Source organism: Aedes albopictus, chromosome 3 (assembly GCF_035046485.1).
Source record: "Aedes albopictus strain Foshan chromosome 3, AalbF5, whole genome shotgun sequence".
Taxonomy (NCBI): domain Eukaryota; kingdom Metazoa; phylum Arthropoda; class Insecta; order Diptera; family Culicidae; genus Aedes; species Aedes albopictus.
The window spans coordinates 148,327,163-148,346,702 of record NC_085138.1 but is presented as its reverse complement, the minus strand read 5'-3'; the positions used below and the strand labels follow the sequence as shown (position 1 = coordinate 148,346,702).

The window sequence follows — 19,540 nt, the reverse complement described above, 5'->3', positions numbered from 1 at the left end:
ACTTCTTCAATTTGTAAGAATGTTGTTTCAGTCATTCCTTTGGAAACTTCTAAGGAAAATATTTGTTAATTTGTTCGAAAACATGGCATTTCCTTCAACAATTTCTTTCTGCAAATCTTTTAGACAGCCATTTCTTTAGAAATTTATTCCAAAAATCCATCGCAAATTTATCTCCAGATTTCTTTTGTTTCCAGATTTTTTCTTTCTTTCCAGATTTTTTTTGTTTATTTGTAAATGTACATTTGGAAACATAAAATTCTTTCTCCAATTTTTAGGGATTTTTTGTACAATTATTTAAGGATTTTTTAAAATGTATTTTACAAACACCTTCAGCGGTTCTTTTGGAAATCCCATTGCCACTTTCTTTGTGAAATCTTTAGACAATTTCATAGGAAATTGCTTCGGTATTCGCTCCAGGAAAAAAATCGCTATTCCCTTTGAAAACCCCTTCAGCAAATCATTTGACAATTCTTTTGGAAAATATTTACAAGCACATTTGGCAATGCCTTTGAGAATTTATGAAATATTTCATTTGAAAACTTAATTTAAATTTAATTGCAAATCTCTGGGATATTTTGGAATATTCTTCTGCTGTATCTAAGAAAATAAATTGATATTTATTTGGTGGTTCATTCGAATGTTCTCATGGAACAGTTCTTTTACCATATTTCAAAACAACTTCCATGATGGATTTTTCCTAGCAATTTCCCTTAGAGATTCTTCCACGAATTCCTTAAGGGGCATGTCAAGAAAGATTTCAGTAATCCTACAGAAATTTATTCAAGAATTCATTCAGATATTTCTTCCTTCAGTTACTACTTAGTTCAAGGGCATCTACAGAAATTTCACTACGGGTTTCTTAAGAACTTCTTCCAAGAACTTTTTCAGAAAATCATGTAGGATTTTTTTTTTGAAAATTAAATCACAAGTTCCTTTTGTGGTTAATCAATGTTTTTTCGCTTGAATTCCCTTGAAAAATACTTGTAAAGATTTCATCTCTATGATTTTTTCTAGATATATAATGATTTCCTCCAGAAATTTATTCAGAAATATTTCCGTTTTATTAATACTGGAATTCCTGTATGAAGGAGACATTCTTCTTGCAGACATTCTTCTAGCAATGCAATGTTTCACCTTAATATCTTCACAGAATTTGCAAGGTATTTCATTAAAAATTTCTCCAAGGACTTTTTACAGGAATTCATCTTAAGCTTCGCAAGAGATTATATAATGTATTTCTCTAAGGGTTTCTGAAGGAGTTTGATGGGATTTTTTCAACAATTTTTCCAGGGATTTCTCCAGAAATTTCTTGAGATCAATCTTCAGAAATTTCTCCTGATTTTTTTTTTAAATTCCACGAGAATTCGCCAGAAATATCTCCAGATCCTCTGTTATTAAATCCTCCAAAAATTCTTTTTCAGGCATTCCTCCAAAAACTTTAATATAGATTGGTTTAGAAATTCCTTTAAAGATTTCTTCAAAAATGCTTCCAGACACTCCTGGAATATCACCTGGGATTTTTTCAGAGGATTTCTCCCAGGAATCTCACAAAAAATCCCCCAAAAATTCATACGAGGATTTCTGGGATGCGCCACGGACCCCGGCATCATTCTATTCTTTTGCGACCCTATTCTGTAACAAAAGAGTTACATCAATGTAACCGATGTACAACATGTGTGTTACTCGGGTAAAAAATCTCAGCGAATAATGATTCGAATCAAAATTTCAACTCTATCCGATTTGGTATGACCATTTAGCATAACAAAAAGGCCGTTCTTCGTATTATGCAAATCGATCATAAGGGCTTATGGCCAAATGGCTTTATGATAAAAAGCCGACAACTCTGGAAGAATTAAAAAAAAATCGTTGAATCTATTCATTTTCGAAAAATTTTCAAAAAAAATCTGAAAGGAATTACAGTCTAGACTCCTACTACACGGCTTCCGTCTACACGGTCACCTATTACACGGATTCCTATTACACGGCCGGCCGTGGAGTCACAGAGCTTATGGGATTTCGCCTAATTGGGGGTGTGAGCGAATATCTCAGGCGTATTACAAGGTAGCACAACACTTTCTTTGGCAAAGTTGTAGTACTAGAATGGATCTACCACACAATGCCAACTATCATCCAACCAATCCAATTTGGCCGATAGAGGCGCTATGTAGAAGTGGTTGATATGTACACTCGCCAGTAGAAGCACTCATAAGTTATCACATGCGATATCTGGAGATCTACTTTATTTGTAACAATGCTTTCTTCTGCAAAGTTATACAGTAGGTCAAGATCTATCTGGTGATTCAACAATTACTTTGCCATTTCGACGCTAGGTGGCGCTAGTGGTCAAGTAAAATTTCAAACTTCTCTATCTGGAGATCCAGAGCAGATAGAAAAGTGTCGTCTTCGGCAAAGTTCTTCAGGAAGTCAAGAGCTATCTGGTGATTCAACAATTAGTTGGTCATTTTGTCGCTAGGTGGCGCTAGTTGTCAAGTAAAGCTTCAAGCTCCGCTATCTTGAGATCCAGAGCAGATAGAAAATAAAGCAAAGCAAATAAAGTATATCTCGAGATATCGCATGTATAAAACTTATGAGTGCTTCTACTGGCGAGTGTACATATCAACCACTTCTGCATAGCGCCTCGATCAGCCAAATTGCCAACTAATTGGATGATAGTTGGCATTGTGTGGTAGATCTATTCTAGTATTCTAGTATACAACTTTGCCAAAGAATGGTGCAATCTTGTAATACGCTGAGATATTCGCTCACACCCCCAATTAGGCGAAATCCCATAAGCTCTGTGATTCCCACAACACGGATTCCTACTGCACCCCCGAACCAACCGTGTAGTAGGAGTCTAGACTGTAATTTTATTTAAAAGAAGATAGAAACCAACAAGAGCTTCAATGAATATTAGTTCTTTATTCAATAAAGTATATTCAAAAAAAAATCGAATTGGATAATATAGGGTAAATCTCCAATTATTGCACACTCTAAGGTTTTCTTAGGAGGTGTGCAATTATGGACGAGTTTTTAAGGCGTGATTCACCCTATAATTTTTCAACATGCTTCTGCAAGCAACATTCTTCTGGTCATCGACTCTTCCTGGGATCAAAACTCATCCGAAAGGAAATGAATCGTTAGTAGGGCGAGTAATTAAAAAAGTCCATCCTGGAAGCCCCCTTACTCTTAGCACATCCTTTACCGCCGCCACCCCTTCGATAGCCCGAGCCGCCAAAAGCCATAAAAGCTACCATAATCTTGCAACTCTTTTGCTTTTTCTTGCGTTTCTTCGGCTGCTGTAACGATGCGATGCAATGCAATATGGGTGGTGGTTATACTAGTGTACAATGTATAGTGGGCCCCCATCGCCGGTCGGTAGTCCTTACTCATTAGTGCGGTTGTGGTTCTCTCAATGACCGATAAAACTCCACTAATGGATGGGAATCTTCAGCGCCTGTGCGCTTTTGTTTGCTCAGAAGATTTAAGGGGGTGGTTTGCTTACGTAATGCTTGTTGGAATTGGTTCTATTTTGCATCTGACTCTTGTTTTTCCTATAGACATTTTTTTTATTTTTTTTCATGGCATGATGATAACCACAAAATTATTTTTTTTTAAATTAATTTCTAGTTGTAATGTGTCTTCAAAGAGTTTTGAACGCTAGTATTATAAGAATGTTCAGAAATATTCAAGAAAAGTTTCTTAGAAATATTCCCAAACTAATCATTAAGGGGATTCACTACACAGTGTAAACCGCTCTGTTAAATATTTTCCATAACAGTTTCTTAATGTCCCAGAACTGTTTGAACTTTATTCAGGCATGAACTTTATACAAGTAACTAATCTGGTTTGTAGCTGTTTCTAGCTTAAGGATGGTCCCAACCCGTACAGATACACTTGGGTTTTGTATAAAAATAAGACAATTTCAAAATTTTATGCCTGACTCTAGCTTTGATCTGTAACAGCTGGGTTTTTTTTACCGTTTTCACTTACCTTTTGGAAGCAATCCATTCTCGATCACCTTGGCTTCCAGGAGCAACCGTGGCAGCAGCAAACATATTGCCGTGATGATATGTATGAAAGCAGACGTTGGGCCGCCGTGTATCCAGAGTGCCCTGTTGGTTGGGAGAGAGGAGAAACACATATCCATCATTATGTACGTGACTTGGCATCTTTAGTTTGATTACAATCCATTTCTAGTTAATTGATGTGCTAATATCAAGCGGCGGGATATTGCAGAAAGCGCTGGAAGTCCTAACGCACTCATCAAAGTCGATGTGCCACGATTCAATTGATGTATGTATACCTCATTCTGATTGATATATGAGATTGACTTTGCAACTCGTAGCAGATCAAAAGATGACTATCGCGCTGTTTGAGCTTATCATGATGATTATCACCAGACATCGTACGACTCTGTTATTCACTTATCGTTCTCACCGGGTGAGATAAGCCGGGCGTGAAAACGATTAATTACACGTTTGCAATGTCTTAGAATATTCGGGAAATCGAAGTCGGTGGTAACTACTCCACAGAGGTGAAGGGGTACATTGACCCGGTTCGCGGTAGATTGTATGTCTTGACGCTCTTCAATGGAGAACGTTCCTTTAATTAATGAGCAGTAATTTGACTGGTAAGAGGATCTCGCTAATTGATAGCATTCGTCAAACGATTCGAAAGGATTGAGCACCCGCTCGGTAATTAGTGAACATTGAGTATAAATTGGCTGATGTCTGCTCTGAAGCCTGAATATTTTTGAACTCGTCATGACATTACATTCTAGTCATTTAAATTTATAGTTTTCTTCAGAAATTTTGTCAAAGGTTTGAAGAGATTACTTAAGAAATTAATTTAGGATTCTTTTAGGGAGTTCTTTCCAGAACATCTTTCATTATTTCCTTTTGATTTTTTAAAGAGATTCCAATAGAACTTCCTTCAGAATTTCCTCTAGAGGATCTTCCAAAAAATTTTCCATGAATTCCTCTAGAAAATCTTCTGTGGGTTTCCTCAGAAATTCCTCGATATATTCTCTCACATATCCGTACGAGAATTCTGTAAAGAACTCAACCACGGATTCTTCCAGGAATTCCTTCAACGTTTTCGTCAGAAAATCAAGATTTCATTGGAAAATCCTCCACAGACTCTTTCAAAAATTCTTCCGGGGATTGCTATAGAAATGTCCCTGGAGGTTTCTTTAGCAATTCTTCTTGAAATTCCTCCATAAATTTGTCCAAAGATTGTTTCTTCTGTGGATTTTTTCCAAAATTTCTCCATGGATTCGAAGAACAAGGAGTCCAAATTTCTTGAGTTATTTCTGAAGAGAATTAGGACTTAAAATCGACCAAGAATTTTTTGTTCCGAAACTCCACCACCGGTTTCTTCAAAAATTCTAACAAGGATTCTTAAAGAAAATCGTCATGGATTTCCTTAACATATTCCCTCAAAAATGTCTCCAGATTTTTTCCCCTAATTTCATTTTGTTAGATTCCATGGATTTCTTCTGAAACTCCTATAAGGATTACATGAGAAGTTATTTTATGATTTGTTTCCAAAATCCTCCCTCTTCTTCATAATTTTCTACGGGGATTCCTTCAGACACAGTTTCAAAGATTTTTTCATACATTCTTCCAGTATTTTATAGATTCCTGTATAAATTCGTAGAGGTACTTTTCACGAAGTTCAAAAATTTCTTCACTTATCACTTATCGCTTGCAGGAACTCCTCCAGACATTCTTGCATTTTTACTTTCAGTAATTTAGTTGTTCATCCAGACATTTTTTCTGAAAGAATCACTAAAAGATTTTATTCAGATTCCTCTCGAAATTTAAGGTGCACCGGGGTAAGTTGAAATGGGTGTGGTAAGATGAAACAGCGGGTAACATGATGATATCTTATCATTATACATACACAGTTAGTACAGTTACAGTTCATCCGAACTGTCACACCGTGTTGGGATCAGGCTTACAGTCAAGGTTTGATTATTGCTAACATCAATAGTATTACGTCAACTTGATATAGCTAAATAAAACTGGGGCATATGTCGCAATAGATATAACAACTGGTCGCAGTGACTTAGATACCCAACAAGGAAAAAAATCATTATAAATAATTTGAATGTCAACACATATATGTTTTGAATGAAACAATGATTTGATAATAGATAAATTTCATAATTGTATTGAAATCTTTTTCAAAACTTCGTGTTTCATCTTTCCCCACCCGTTTTCGGGTGTACTTTGTCGAAGTGTTCATTTAGAAAACCATCCATGTGCATCTTCCAAATTTCCTCCCTGGATGCCTGAAAAAAAATTCTCCATGTATTTCTTTACAAATTCATCCAGCGATTTCTTCGGAAAATCTTCCAGGATTTTTTAAGAAACTGTGCCAGAAAACCTCTTTGCAGTTTCTTTAAGAAATTTCTCCATAATTTTCTAGAAATTAATTTTTGAAAACTTTCCGGAAATGCTCCACGGGTTTCAATAGAAAATCTTTCAGGAATTCTTTCAAATATCATTTATCAAAATAAATTATTTTAAAACATATGATTGTTTCCGAAATTCCCATAGGATTTTCCTCAGAATTTCCTCTAGTGGATTTTCAATTTTTTTTTTCAAGAATTCTTCTAGAAAAGTATGTATGGGTTTCCTCACTATATTTTTTCAAAAATTCGTACAAGAATTTTTTCGAGAAATCATCCACGGATTATTCCACAATTATTTTTTCAGAAAACCATTGAAAGTGTAATTCCTTTAGAAATTTCTTCAAGTATTTCTTTGGAAAATCACAGATTCCTTCAAAAAAAGTCATGTAATTTTTATAGATATGTCACATCTAACCATGAATTTATCCAAAGGCTCTATCTTCCGTGGATTCCTTCCAAAATGTGTCTATGGAATCCTTCATAAATTACTCCAGGAAGTAGGTCCTAAAATGTGATGTTTCATTTCGTTTTTTTAAATAAATTTTTACAGGGATTTTTATGAAAATTTCTCAAGGGATTCCTTTAGATCAGCACTTGAGAAATTTTTGTAAGAATCTCCAGATTTCTTTCCTTAATTTCTTCTTGAAAACAATTTCTGTGGGTTCCTTCTAAAACTCCGCTGAAGACTACTCGAAAAATTGTTTTAAGAATTTAAGAAAACCCTTCATTAAAAAAAAAGACAATTACACCGTCTTCGACCTTGCGGCCTCTACAGACTGAACAATACTAACATATCACAACGGACAACACATTTAACACCCAGAGGCCCAGTGGAGAATTTCCGTTTGATGAAAAGTTTTCCCCGACTGGAGCGGGAATCGAACCCACACTCCGAGGCTTACGAGACACCTAAACGACTGACGCCGCTAACCGCTCGGCCACGAAGCCCACCAAATTTGTATCACTTGAAAATTTTCTGCAGGGATTCCTTTAGATCTTTTTTTAAAGAATATTCCTTTAAATCTTCCAGTGAACAATCGGTGTAAAAATTTCGACTCTTATCGAACTTTCATGTACCTTGGATCTTTCTTAACAGAAAGTTAGCATTTTGGCTATTTATTACAATTGAGAAGTTCTAAAATATTCCATCGGGAAAATTTTGACTGTGGTTATTTTCCATACTGAAATTGATTAAATAGAGTAAAGTGGGGCAAGAGTTTATTTTAAAGTTTTTGAGCTCAATTCAAATTATTTCTTTCGGGTGTCAAGGTTGTTCGAAGCCTTTTTGAAAAAGAGTCATGGAATGGAATTGTAATGAAATCGAATTCGATATTTTGTTTTGCGGCGTAACTAGGCATATTTCGAAGATGCATTAGAATGTATAACTTTTTGCAAAAAAGATTTGGAAATCATATTTTTCACATAGTGGGGGAAAAGTTCGAATTGTGGGTCAAGAGTGTCATGTAGCAACTTTAGGTAAAAACCTAAAATTCTGCAAAATGTACATATTATCTCTAAAAATTATGGAACTAGAAAGAAAATTCGATCAAAGTTGAAAAAAAAAATTGTTTCATCTGAATTTGGCGGAAAACTACAAATTTTTGGTGTAGTATATTGAATCCTGATTTGGGTAAAATCCAGATCGAACTTTAAAGTGTATTTCAGTTCCAACATCAAATATTAATTGGTTTTAGGTATTCAGATTACCAAAGTGTCGAAACAGTGTGCTACGGTTAGCGAAATTCCACAAACACTAGATTCGAACTTTTGCCCCAGTGAGCTGGGGCAGTGGTGGGGCAAGAGTTCGAATTACATACCGTCGTGCGGGGCTTCTTTATACACTTTTTCATGGTTTTTCAACTTTATGACATTATAACTCCCAGACTAGTGAATGAATTTCCGCAATTTTTATACATGTATGCAAAATTTGAGCTAAATCCATCAATAAACAAAAAAGTTGTTCATACACCAATCGGACACATCTCATATAGAACCGGATGGGGGCTACTTTGGACATTTTTATCTATAACAAAACTGCATTTCAAATTCCAGGGTTATTTGGAAAACTACATTGTACCAATACTGTAGTATACTGTATCATACATAATTTCAATAAAAATATGCGTTTTAAGATGGTTCTGTGCTACCTTTGGTAATATGAGCAGCGTGATATTGCTATATAGATAGCCTGAAAAAAGGGACCATCAATCCTTTATTTGGGCGAAACGGTCATTTATAACGTATAACGATACAAATATTCGATTGTATATGCTACGTTGATACATTTTGAATGAATTGATCAACCCTTTGAAATTTATGAACTGTAGAAACAATGCCTACAGACCAAATGTTCTGATACGTTATGTATATTATATTGGTTTATTCGATGTTTTTTCGCGTCCTGACAAGCAATAAACGGTCTGTTTGAAAAATAATTTCAACCAAATGAAGGGAAAACTATTGCTTTATGATAGTTCCTAAGACATCAAACAGATTTGAACCATATTTTGAATTCAAAAAATCCATATTCAAAAGTGTCCAAAGTAGCCCCGCATTTCAAAAGTAGCCCCGCACGACGGTACACTTACAAAAAGTGTTGTAACTCAAAATTAAAAAGACAATTGGCGTAACCTTGTTCAGCAAATTTTTACCTGATGGATGGTAGAATCACCACACGGTATTCATTTATTTTTATCTGCTTCGATTTTTTGGAAAAAGTTGAATTTTCAACTAAGGTCGAACTTTTGCCCCACCTTACTCTACTGTTTTTCACCAAATTACGCTCCATATAAAATGTCTGGAAACAATTTTACCGGTAAAATATTTTCGAGTCTTCCGATTATGATTATATAGCCCAAAATACTGATCACTTCCGAAGAAAAATCCGAGCTATATGAAAGTTCGATAATAATTGAGATTTTGACACCATGGGACATTCTAAAGCAAAACGTGAAAAGGCAAAGAGTCTGTTACTGATATTGGTTACGAGTTGGCGATCCTTTTTTAATGCTTAAATTCTCTTTTTTGACCAAAGATATCTAAGTTGCCCACAACCTACGAACAAACCACTCACCTTAAAGTTCCCTCGAAGGCTTCCTCCTCCAGCCCATCGGTGGGTGCCGACGAGCACAGCCTAGTTCCGGATGCCAGCTTAATCCCATCATTAGCTAGATTTCCCACGCGAAACAAAGCGGCTGCCAGCAGTAACGGCATGAAGAGCACCACCAGCCCGCAGAATACGATCTGGATGTCCAGTTCGGTGCTGGGCTTTTCGTACTTCCACGTTAGGGCCGACAGCCCCAGATATCGGTGCGTTCCCTGCAGCACTAGATAGCCTTGCAGCAGCGTTACCAACAGTCCGTACCACACGGACCAGAGAGTGTTCAGGTGCAGTCGGCGAGGTTTTTTGGTTCCCCCGCTTCCGTCCGCCGTCCGGTGCCGATAGGGATTTCCGCTGCTACCGGACGCTATCACACTGTTGGCCAGGCTCGAGTTCAAACTTTGGCATTGTTTGGACGACGCGTTGGACGTGGCCGTTATGTTGAGCAGCGAGCGGTTCTTTTTCTGCGAGACTTCATTGTTGTTCTCGTAACCGACCAGGGAGCCCGTGATTGACATCTTTTTTCGTGGATGAGTGAGTTTTTCGGTGAATTAAAGCTTTACAAAATACTAAATTAAAATCTACGGGTGGGTGCAGTTCCGGGTTGGTATCCGGAGTGGAGTTCTACGTTGAGTAATCCTAGTACGACACGAGTGCTAGAGCTAGAGCTAGATAAATCTAACGAGTGTTGCCATCTCGTGGCTACGTATCCGGTATCAAGTCTTTTCGGCTTCGCTGATATGGCGAGTTCATCATGGTTGTGAAACGAGCGGGTTGGAGCAGATGGGAGCAGCAGCAGCAGTCGTCGGTTGGTCAGATAATCTGTAAGGCGGAAGAGAAAAAACCGGAATGGGTTAATGGAAGCTGGATTTTGCAAGCAGGAAAGCAACTTTTTATGATTAAAAGAAGTAACGAACTGGGAATGGTAATCTGCATGGAAAGCATTAGCATTATCATTTGCTTTGTAATCATTACCGTGATGAGATGCTTATGGCGTGCAAAAATCTTTTGCTTAATAACGTCGCCAACGGGTCGATTTAGGTTGGCCCCGGGTCCCCACATTTCACAGGCCCGCACAAAAAAACTTATTTTTTTGTTGTTATTTAATGACTTTATCTTCACGTTGCTCAATTACTGTTCGAAAACTGCAACTTTACTTGTGGCTTTTGTAGTTTCGAAGGCCTCCTGCATTCACTCCGACCCAGACTTTCACAACCCTTAATTCGGGCCAAAGTATATTCCAGGGAAACAAAGAAACCCCATGGCTTCGGGCTGGTTTAAGACTGTATCAAATTAGAAATTGTATTTTGTGATCTCCGAATTGAAAAAAAAATCTTATAAAAATAATTCACGTGAGTCCTTGATCAACCAGTTCAGTGTCGGAAATTGTTAAATTACGGTCGTCTGCACCAACGCCCAGCGGCGCCAGCGTCGTTGATTTGTTTTTGTTTTGATAGTCGTCTTGGAAACCCGAGCGGAATTCTCAGAAATATACTTTCTATATTCTTTTGACTCACTGTCTGCTGAACTTTAACCACCTACTGATATTCAAAGTCAGCATCTTCAATTTTAACTGATTAGTTTTAAATAAGCGCGATGCAGAAGCACAAAATGCATCACTCAAGCAACTACATAATGCATTGAATTAAGGTAACATATCGGGATTTGTATGTCAATTCCAAATTGAAATATTCATATTCAAATGCATCAAGTAGAAGTTCAACTGAACTGAAGTTCAGCTACAGTGGATGATACCACAAGACACCGCTTTTATTGTCTCGTCTCTTCTTTGTCATGCTCATTCTCGGCCCCGTGTTTATGGGTAATTGTGTTTGTTCATTTGTGTTCGTTTTCGCACTAATTGAGCATCATTGCGCTGTTTTTTTTGACACTGAACCAGTTATTGCTTCTCCTTAATAGTTATACAGCTACAATATTTTTATCTGATTCTAGCCCTAGGCTGGTTCTGTAACGTTTTTACGTTTTTATTCTGTTTAAGTAAAATAAAGTTTGAATTCAGTTATATTAAATTATTATTTTATTTGAATTTTTCCGATTTTGATTTTGAAGTTCGTTTTCTATTAGTTTTCATGATGATTTTAGTTAATTTGTAGTTTTTGACGTTTTTATCTTTTTAAGTAAAATCTTATTTAATTGGTTTCATTGAATTTGTGTTTGAGTTTGAACCGTTTCATTTAGTAGAGATTATCCGTTTCATGTAAGGTTTGTGTCTAGGCTAAGCTAATGACGACTCATGTTACGTATCTTATAGGATTTTTCCGATGGTGCTAAATAGTTTTTACGGCCATGTGCGATTTGAATTTGGCGCACTTGTATATAATAGTTTGTAGATTGAATAGACGACTGCTTCAATAGGAGGAAATTTACTTGACTAGAGATTTCGACTGACTCCATCACCTTCAGTTAGGGTCGGCTGGTCCCGAGCAGAGGAGAATAGCAAGTTAATAACTACGAAATCACATAACCTGTTTTTATATCTTGTTTTGTTATTATTAAATTATCAAGGCATAGCTTTACCATAACACATTTTGTTGGACAATCTCATTTTGTTATAATCAAGCTCTTGATATACATTAACTAAATTACATTTAAATAACATATTTTGTTGAAGTACAAGTTCAGTTATTGTTGTACTATTGATCCACTTATCAGCAATAGCACAACAGTAACAAGTTTTTGAATCACAGCAACAATTCGACAATTATGACCAGTCCCTTTGTGTTGTTCCATTTTTCAGTTCCAGTATTCAGTTAAAAGGGAAATTCTTGAACGACTCCTTTTAAGAATTCCTTAAATAATTTTCGGATAAGTAAGTACTTGGAAGTTCTGGAGGAACCTTTCGATAAATCCCTGGAGAAGTCTTCAAGAGAACTGCAGGCGCAATTTCCTTAGAAATTCCGAAGTTAATTCTTCTGAGCAATTATTACGATTCTTGGCAGAATCTTTTGAAAAACTCCTGGAGAATTCTTCGGAAAAACTCATTATGAAATCCTCAAAGAAATTTTCAGAGAAATCTAAAGATGATCTTAGAAAATTCTGAAGAAATCCTTGAAGGGATTCTATGCAGGATTCTGCAGGAATTTCTAGAGGAGTTTTTGAAAATTCATAAAAGATTCCGTCAAAGAGCTCTCGGAGAAATTTCTGGAAGCTTTTGGAGTCATTTATGGAAAAGTTTATGACCAAATTTGTCGACAAATTTTTGGAAGAATTTTATGACAAAGTCATTTGATAAACATAAAAGCAGTTTTTGACGAAATCCTTCTGGAAATAAATAGAGGAATTTTAGAAAAAAAAAATCGAAAAATTTCAGGTGAAAGTCCTGTAGGAATCATCAGAGGAAGTTATGGAGAAATTATAGCAAAATTTTTGGAGGAATTTTTGTAGAATCCAGGAGGAATGGTCGACATAATTCTTGAATCCAGGGAAAAATCGGAGGAATTATAAATTTATTAATAAGTATTATAACTTATTAAGTAACGAGTTTGATATCATAGCAAATTCTGCTCTCCGATTATTATCAATAACATATTAATATCAAAATGTGTTATTGAAATATTTTCCGAATTCACTGTTATTAAGTTGTTATTGAAACTAACAAAACAAGTTATTGAAATGGTTTTCCAGGAACATTTTTTTGTTATAGATTTTGTTATTTTGCCGCTTATGACAGACATGTTTATAACACAATATGTTATGGTAATATCTTAAAAATAATCGATTTTATTATTCAGTTATTTTGCCCAAATAACACAGCTCCTTATGCTGTTGTTATTCCCTTCTGCTCGGGGTGAACAAAAGAGAGCTTCGGCGATCTTCTGCCACTTTTTAGTTTCGTAAAGGTGTGTATTTAGAAGTATATCTCTGTAAATTAGTGTTTTTGAAGTCAATTTGTTTTAATGTTCTTTGTTTTTCGTTTAATAGTTTGAAATTGTGGATTTTGTCGCCAGGGGCAGACCTCTGTTCCATGTGCGCTTATTTGTTGTTTTAGAGGTTAATATAAAAGTGAATTCGTTTAGTGTATATTGTTTTCCTTTGGACATCAGCGTCCAAAGACGCTTTTTATTTTGGGCTTTAAGCCATATTCAGTGCTCTGCAGGTGCTCTTCCTCGTCCGTCAATTACTGGTATCCAAACGAAGTAAAGGGAGAACTTGCGGCCTACCTGCGTGCGGTTACGCCTGATCCGGCACAGTACCGGACCGCCGACACCCCCTCCGCATCGTTCATTCGGCGAACAATCGGAAGAGCCCACCGTCGTCGAAGATTGGCTACGAAGAGAGCACCGTCAACGACCAAAAACCTGCGCAGGTACGTTAATCATGGCTATGATCACACACACGTACACAACTCATTTTGAAGCTCATTTTTGTGAAAGACAATATACATTCAAATGAATTCAATTGCTTGGTTTTACTTGTTTCTATCATTTCTTTTTTGGTATTTTAATTTTTGTTTAGAAGAACTGTTAAATAAATTCATTTCAGCATCATTTAATAGTTTGGTAGTTGTTTTCAATTCCGTTTCGTTACGTAAGATTCCATTATTGTACAGTTCCCTCGTTTTGTATAGTCGATTCGATGCGTTTGGGGATTTTATTTCAGTTATCGGCCGTTCAAGGAAGCCCTTGAGGTAAGAGTAGTCGATTTAGTCGGGCTAACTTTTAAATGAACTGGTGGTCTCTCGTTCGCGAGAGTGGCGCAAAAGCCACCGAATTTTGCAAACCTCTTAAGCGAATTCGACGAACGGTTACAGTTTATCTCGGGACCCACACGCTTTACTTGCTTTCCTAAGGAAGAACTCACATTTTATGAGTGAAATCTGTGCTGCTATACGCCAGTGCAACCTGTTGTGTATCAGTGGAGAACACACAACGGCAGCAGGTCTTCATCAATAGATGCCTGCGGTATATAATTCGTGCATGGTGGCCTCACAATTGGATCTCCAACGTGGAGCTCCGTCGTCGATGCCATCAAAAGCCGATAGCTACAGAAATTCGGGAGCGAAAGTGGAGGTGGGTCGCCCACACTCTACGCAGGGGCGGAAACAAAATCTGCAAGCAAGCGTTAACCCTCTAATACCTATCCCCGCCTTTAGACGGGGTCAAGTTTGAGCTTTCTTTTATAATTTTTATTTTGTAGTCAATATTTTTTTGGCTGATATTTGGGACTGTTTTGTATATCTCAAAATGGTTTTTGGTGTCTAATACACTTTATTTACTTTTTTTTCAAAAATCATCGAAAAATTGATGTTTAAGTCACTTTTCAGAAGTCTTTGTTTATTTTGTATTTAACCGCTACAATTTATATATTTTAAATTTTTCCTAAATTATTCCATCATAGTAAAATAGTTTAAGGGAGTTGTATACACTCCTAAATTATTTTTCTTAAAATTACACGGAAAATAAAATTTTCCTTGAAAAAAAACTAAAAATTAAAATATTTTAACAATCATCATGAAATCTCAAAATGTTTTCGTCTCGAAAAATCCGTATCCTAAAAAGGCTTCCAGGAAAAATATAAAGGTGTAGGGACGTTCAAAAATAAAAATCGGAAAAATCATAAACCGAAATTCACAAAATCGAGAATTAAAAAGAATCATCTTCCAAAACATGTTTAAATCGATTTTAGATGACAAAAAATGATGATTAGATCAAAATCAGAAATTTGGGTGTTAGAGGGTTAAATTAAAACCCAGCAGGACATCACAGCAGAGGCAGACCCAATCGCCCAGGATGAAAATCTTTTAATTCGGCCCCCTGCACCACTGTGGGTGCCCAGGACTGAAAGTAAATAATATAGCCCATGCATTTCTTTGACAGTTTATTCAGGAATTCCGCCAGGAACTTTTCTTGAGGTCAAAAGATAATCAAAATCAAAAATAATCAAAAGACTCATCTTGGATCATATTCACGTGTATCTTCAAAACTTCTTTTAGGGATTCAGTTTCCCATTTATGGATTTCTGCAGAAGCCTGTACATGAAATTTCTTGAACTTTTTGAACAAATTATTCTAGGAATTCCGCTGGAGCATCTCCAGGAGTTCATACAGGCAATTCTCCAGAAATTCCTTAAAAAAGGTAATTTCTGCAAAAAAAAATCACTACAGATTCTGGCAGGAATTCTTCTAAAGAAGGGACAGGACTTCTTTCGGAGATTTCTTCAAAAAACGATCAATTTTTTTTTTTTCGATCAATTCTGACTATACATGTCAATGGTTGCTCCTCCGTGATTGATCTGAACTGGTATCAATTGCACTAAGATCCAACTGAATAAGGGGCTGGGACATTCCACTTATTCTCAAAGTGCAATTTTAGCAGCTCATGCATATTTGATCAATAACGGCGCCGGCCAAGTCCTTATAGTCAGCTGGGAAGGGAAAGGAATGTTAAAGTGTACTGGTTGTTGCTACTAAAGGGTGATACGGTCAAAATTTGGTCACACATTTTTATTCATAACTTTAGACTGCGTACACCAAAACAGCTGATTTTTGGACCAGTAATGCTACATTATATGTAGCTTATACCATAAAATTTTCATCAAAATCGATTGAGTATTGGTTGATATATAGACAAAACCATCGACCTACCTTTTTAAAATTTTGTACAAAGGCGCTCCATAGTAAATTTCGGAAATTTAAGGTCAATAAAGCACAATTTTGATTATAGAACTACCAATACTGCTCCGATTTTTATCAAAATTTTACAGTATAGTACTATTATGCAAATACGTTCTTAGTAAAATTTTGAGCCATTTTGTATGAATACTTTCAAAGTTGTAGCAGTTTGAATATGAAAAAAACTGACCGGGTGCCACTTAAGCAAATATAACTTTGTAACGGCTGGATCAAATTGAATGAAATTTTTACACAACATTTTGATATGCATACTTCGCATACAGAAAAATTTTCATTGAAATCGGTTAAGTATCTCTGGCTCTATAAATAAAACAGTAAAAATGTGTGAATCCTCTTTGCACAAAATTTTAAAATTGCGGATCTCAGGGTTCAACAATATCTCCGCAAATACTAGACCGATTTTGATGAAAATTTTATGGTACAAGCTACATATAATGTACCATTACTAATCCAAAAATCAGCTGTTTTGGTGTACGCAATCTAAAGTTATGAAAAAAATTGTGTGACCAAAATTTGACTTGACTTGAAAAAATTTGACAAAATTTGACCACCTAAACAAATATAACTTTGTAACGGCTAGATCAAATTGAATGAAATTTTTACACAACATTTTGATATGTATACTTTACACACAGAAAAATTTTCATTGGAATTGGTTCAGTATTTCTGGTTCTATAAAAAAAAGAGTAAAAATGTGTTCTTATTTTTTAATCCTCTTTGTACAAAATTTTAAAATTGCAGTTTTCAGGATTCACAATATCTCCGCAAATACTAAACCGATTTTGATAAAAATTTTATGGTATAAGCTACATATAATGTACCATTACTGGTCAAAAAATCAGCTGTTTTGGTGCACGCAGTCTCAAGTTATGTAACAAATTGTGTGACCAAATTTTGACCGTATCACCCTTTAGAGACCGAGAGCACTCTGCGTCCCCACAACCCGCACGGACTGGGGTATTTGTTAGACGGAAAGGATGGGAGATCTGGGAGTCACCGTTGGGTCGGTGATGCGATCCATGGATAGGGGTTATTTATAGTGTTCGTGATAGATTGTGTGGTGAATAGAATAAGGTGAATAAGGTCAAGCGGCACAGCACGCTTTGGTTGCATAACTTATAGGCGTTATATATACACTGTGCTGTGAGTGGAAGTTGGAAGGGAGGGAAACGACTTTTTTTTCAATTCGTTTCTGGTTCTAGCGATGGCTATGAACATATGAATATACATGAGTTGTATATGTAGAGAAGAGAGAGCGAGAGAAAGTGGATAGAAAGATACAAAGTAGGATGAAAAGGACGGGCCAGGGATTGAACCCATGACCTTCTGCATACGAATCAGAAGCGGTAGCCACTAGACCACCAAGTCCGTTAAGACTTCTTCCGGAGATTTCTTCAAAGGCAAAAACTCTTCCAGAGAATCCTCCAGGAATTCTGTAAAAAAAATCATATATTTTTACTAGAAAATTTTTAAAAGTTTTTGTTGGAATTCCCCCATAGTTCTTTTCAGGTTTTAATTCAAAAATTCTTCTAAGAATACCTTCCTTTTTGTGTTTCTTCAGAATTTTTCTGGTGATGTTTCAATCAGGAATTCATTCAAAAATTACTCCGGGACTTACTCCTTGGCATTTCTTTAGAGGTATCTCAAGAATTTCCTTTTCTGCTCTTGTCCAGCTTTCCGTACTGAGCGCATCAAAACTCTACTGTTTTGATTCAATATCAATTAATTTTCTTATTTTCGCAATCATCCTATCCTAACTGATAGAAAAAAATTGCTAAATATCATTTAGAACTATCAAAAAGAAGCACTGCAGTATCACACGGAGCGTCCAAAGTTAAATTGACTGAAGTGAATTCACCTGGCTGAAATTCTCTTAGTGTGTCACTGTAGTGCTAAGGGTCTGTCCATAAGCTACGTAGACTCTTAGGGGGGGGGAGGAGTTTGACTAAAGTCTACGCTCCATACAAATTTCGAAAATTTTGTATGGACAAAAGTCTACGAGGGGGGAGGGGGGTTTCTGATATGGCCCAAAAAAAGTCTACGTAGTTTATGGACAGCGCCTAATAGATGTGAAAGATTGCAATGCTACGATGGCTTGGTGGCATAAATCAAAAGAACAAAATTTTCATAGACTCAGTATTGACAACCCTGCTCCCAGAGAAAATTGGCCATTTTAGTCTTGGCAAAATTCAACTTCTGTCATTAAAACTTGTCCGACGTTTCGGTCACATTTCGGACCTTTCTCAGAGACTCTAAAATGGTACTTTATTTATTTGACTGTTTTTACATAATTAATTAGAATTATTTTTTTACCATTATTCGTCCAGTGTGTTCTATTGGGTATCACATTCCACAGTTATCAAATCCCAACCGTTAACTGGTGTAAGGGAGTAAGTAGACTGAGAAAAATTGCGTGGGATGAATGCAAATGCGGTGAAAAGTTTTTGTAAAATTATATGATCTCATTCTCGTAAATTCTATCCGCTGGACAACCTTAGTACAACAGAACACACTGCACGAAAATCTGTAATAATTAGTAAAAAAATATTCTAATTGATTATGTAAAAACAGTCAAATAAATAAACAACCATTTTAGAGTCCCTAAGGAAGGTCCGAAATGCGACCGAAACGTTGGACAAGCTTCAATAACAGAGGTTGAATTTTGTCAAGACTAAAATGGCCCATTTTCAAGTTACAGTTCATCACAGTCGTAACCAAAAATTGATGCCCCCAGAGATTTCACCAGGAATCTTTCCATCTCCCAATTTTTTAAATTCTTCTAGCAATCTTCACACTTATTTTCAGGACGTCATCGAAGGATTTATTCAGAAATTCCTTCAAGGATTTCTGTTTAGAGCTCCTTCACTATAATTTGTTGTGCAGTCTCTGGAAGGACTTCCAAAAGTCCCTAGAGGAAAATTTGAAATAAATCCTGGAGGAATCTTCGAAATAATCGCAGAAGATATTTCTGACAGGACCGCAGGAGCAATTTCTAAATAAATCCTTGATTTTTTTACAAGAAACCCAGAATAATCAACGAACGAATCTGTGGAAGATATTTTAAAGCAATTTCTAGAAGAATTTCTAAAAAAAACTCCAGGCAGAATTTTTGCCATATTTCAAAAACTAAAAAAATACACATCTGGTTTTTTAATACGTTACTCCAAATTTTCTATGTTTTTTTAACAGAAATATAAAAACAGGAAACTACTTTGGTGTCAAGACCATTAAAACGTGAAAAAACTTATATTTTAACATATATGTTGCACCTAAACACGATCAGGCTCATTCCAATTTTCCCCCAAAAAACTGAAAAAAAGGAAATTTGAAATCGGCCACCTGGCCTAAAATTATGATTATTGATTCAAAG

General features: G+C 36.1%; 1 protein-coding gene across 1 annotated transcript in view; it reads right to left on the bottom strand.

The window, feature by feature from the left end:
* Nucleotides 1-19,540, bottom strand: part of LOC109424037 (protein tincar-like) — a 580,636-nt gene that overhangs the window by 151,532 nt on the left and 409,564 nt on the right. The window contains exons 7-8 of the mRNA XM_062843067.1: nt 9,492-10,340; nt 3,991-4,112 (exon numbers count right to left, since the gene is read on the bottom strand). Of these exons, the coding sequence (XP_062699051.1) occupies nt 3,991-4,112; nt 9,492-10,036 (667 nt within the window). The 5' untranslated portion in view covers nt 10,037-10,340. The remainder of the gene's footprint in view (nt 1-3,990; nt 4,113-9,491; nt 10,341-19,540) is intronic.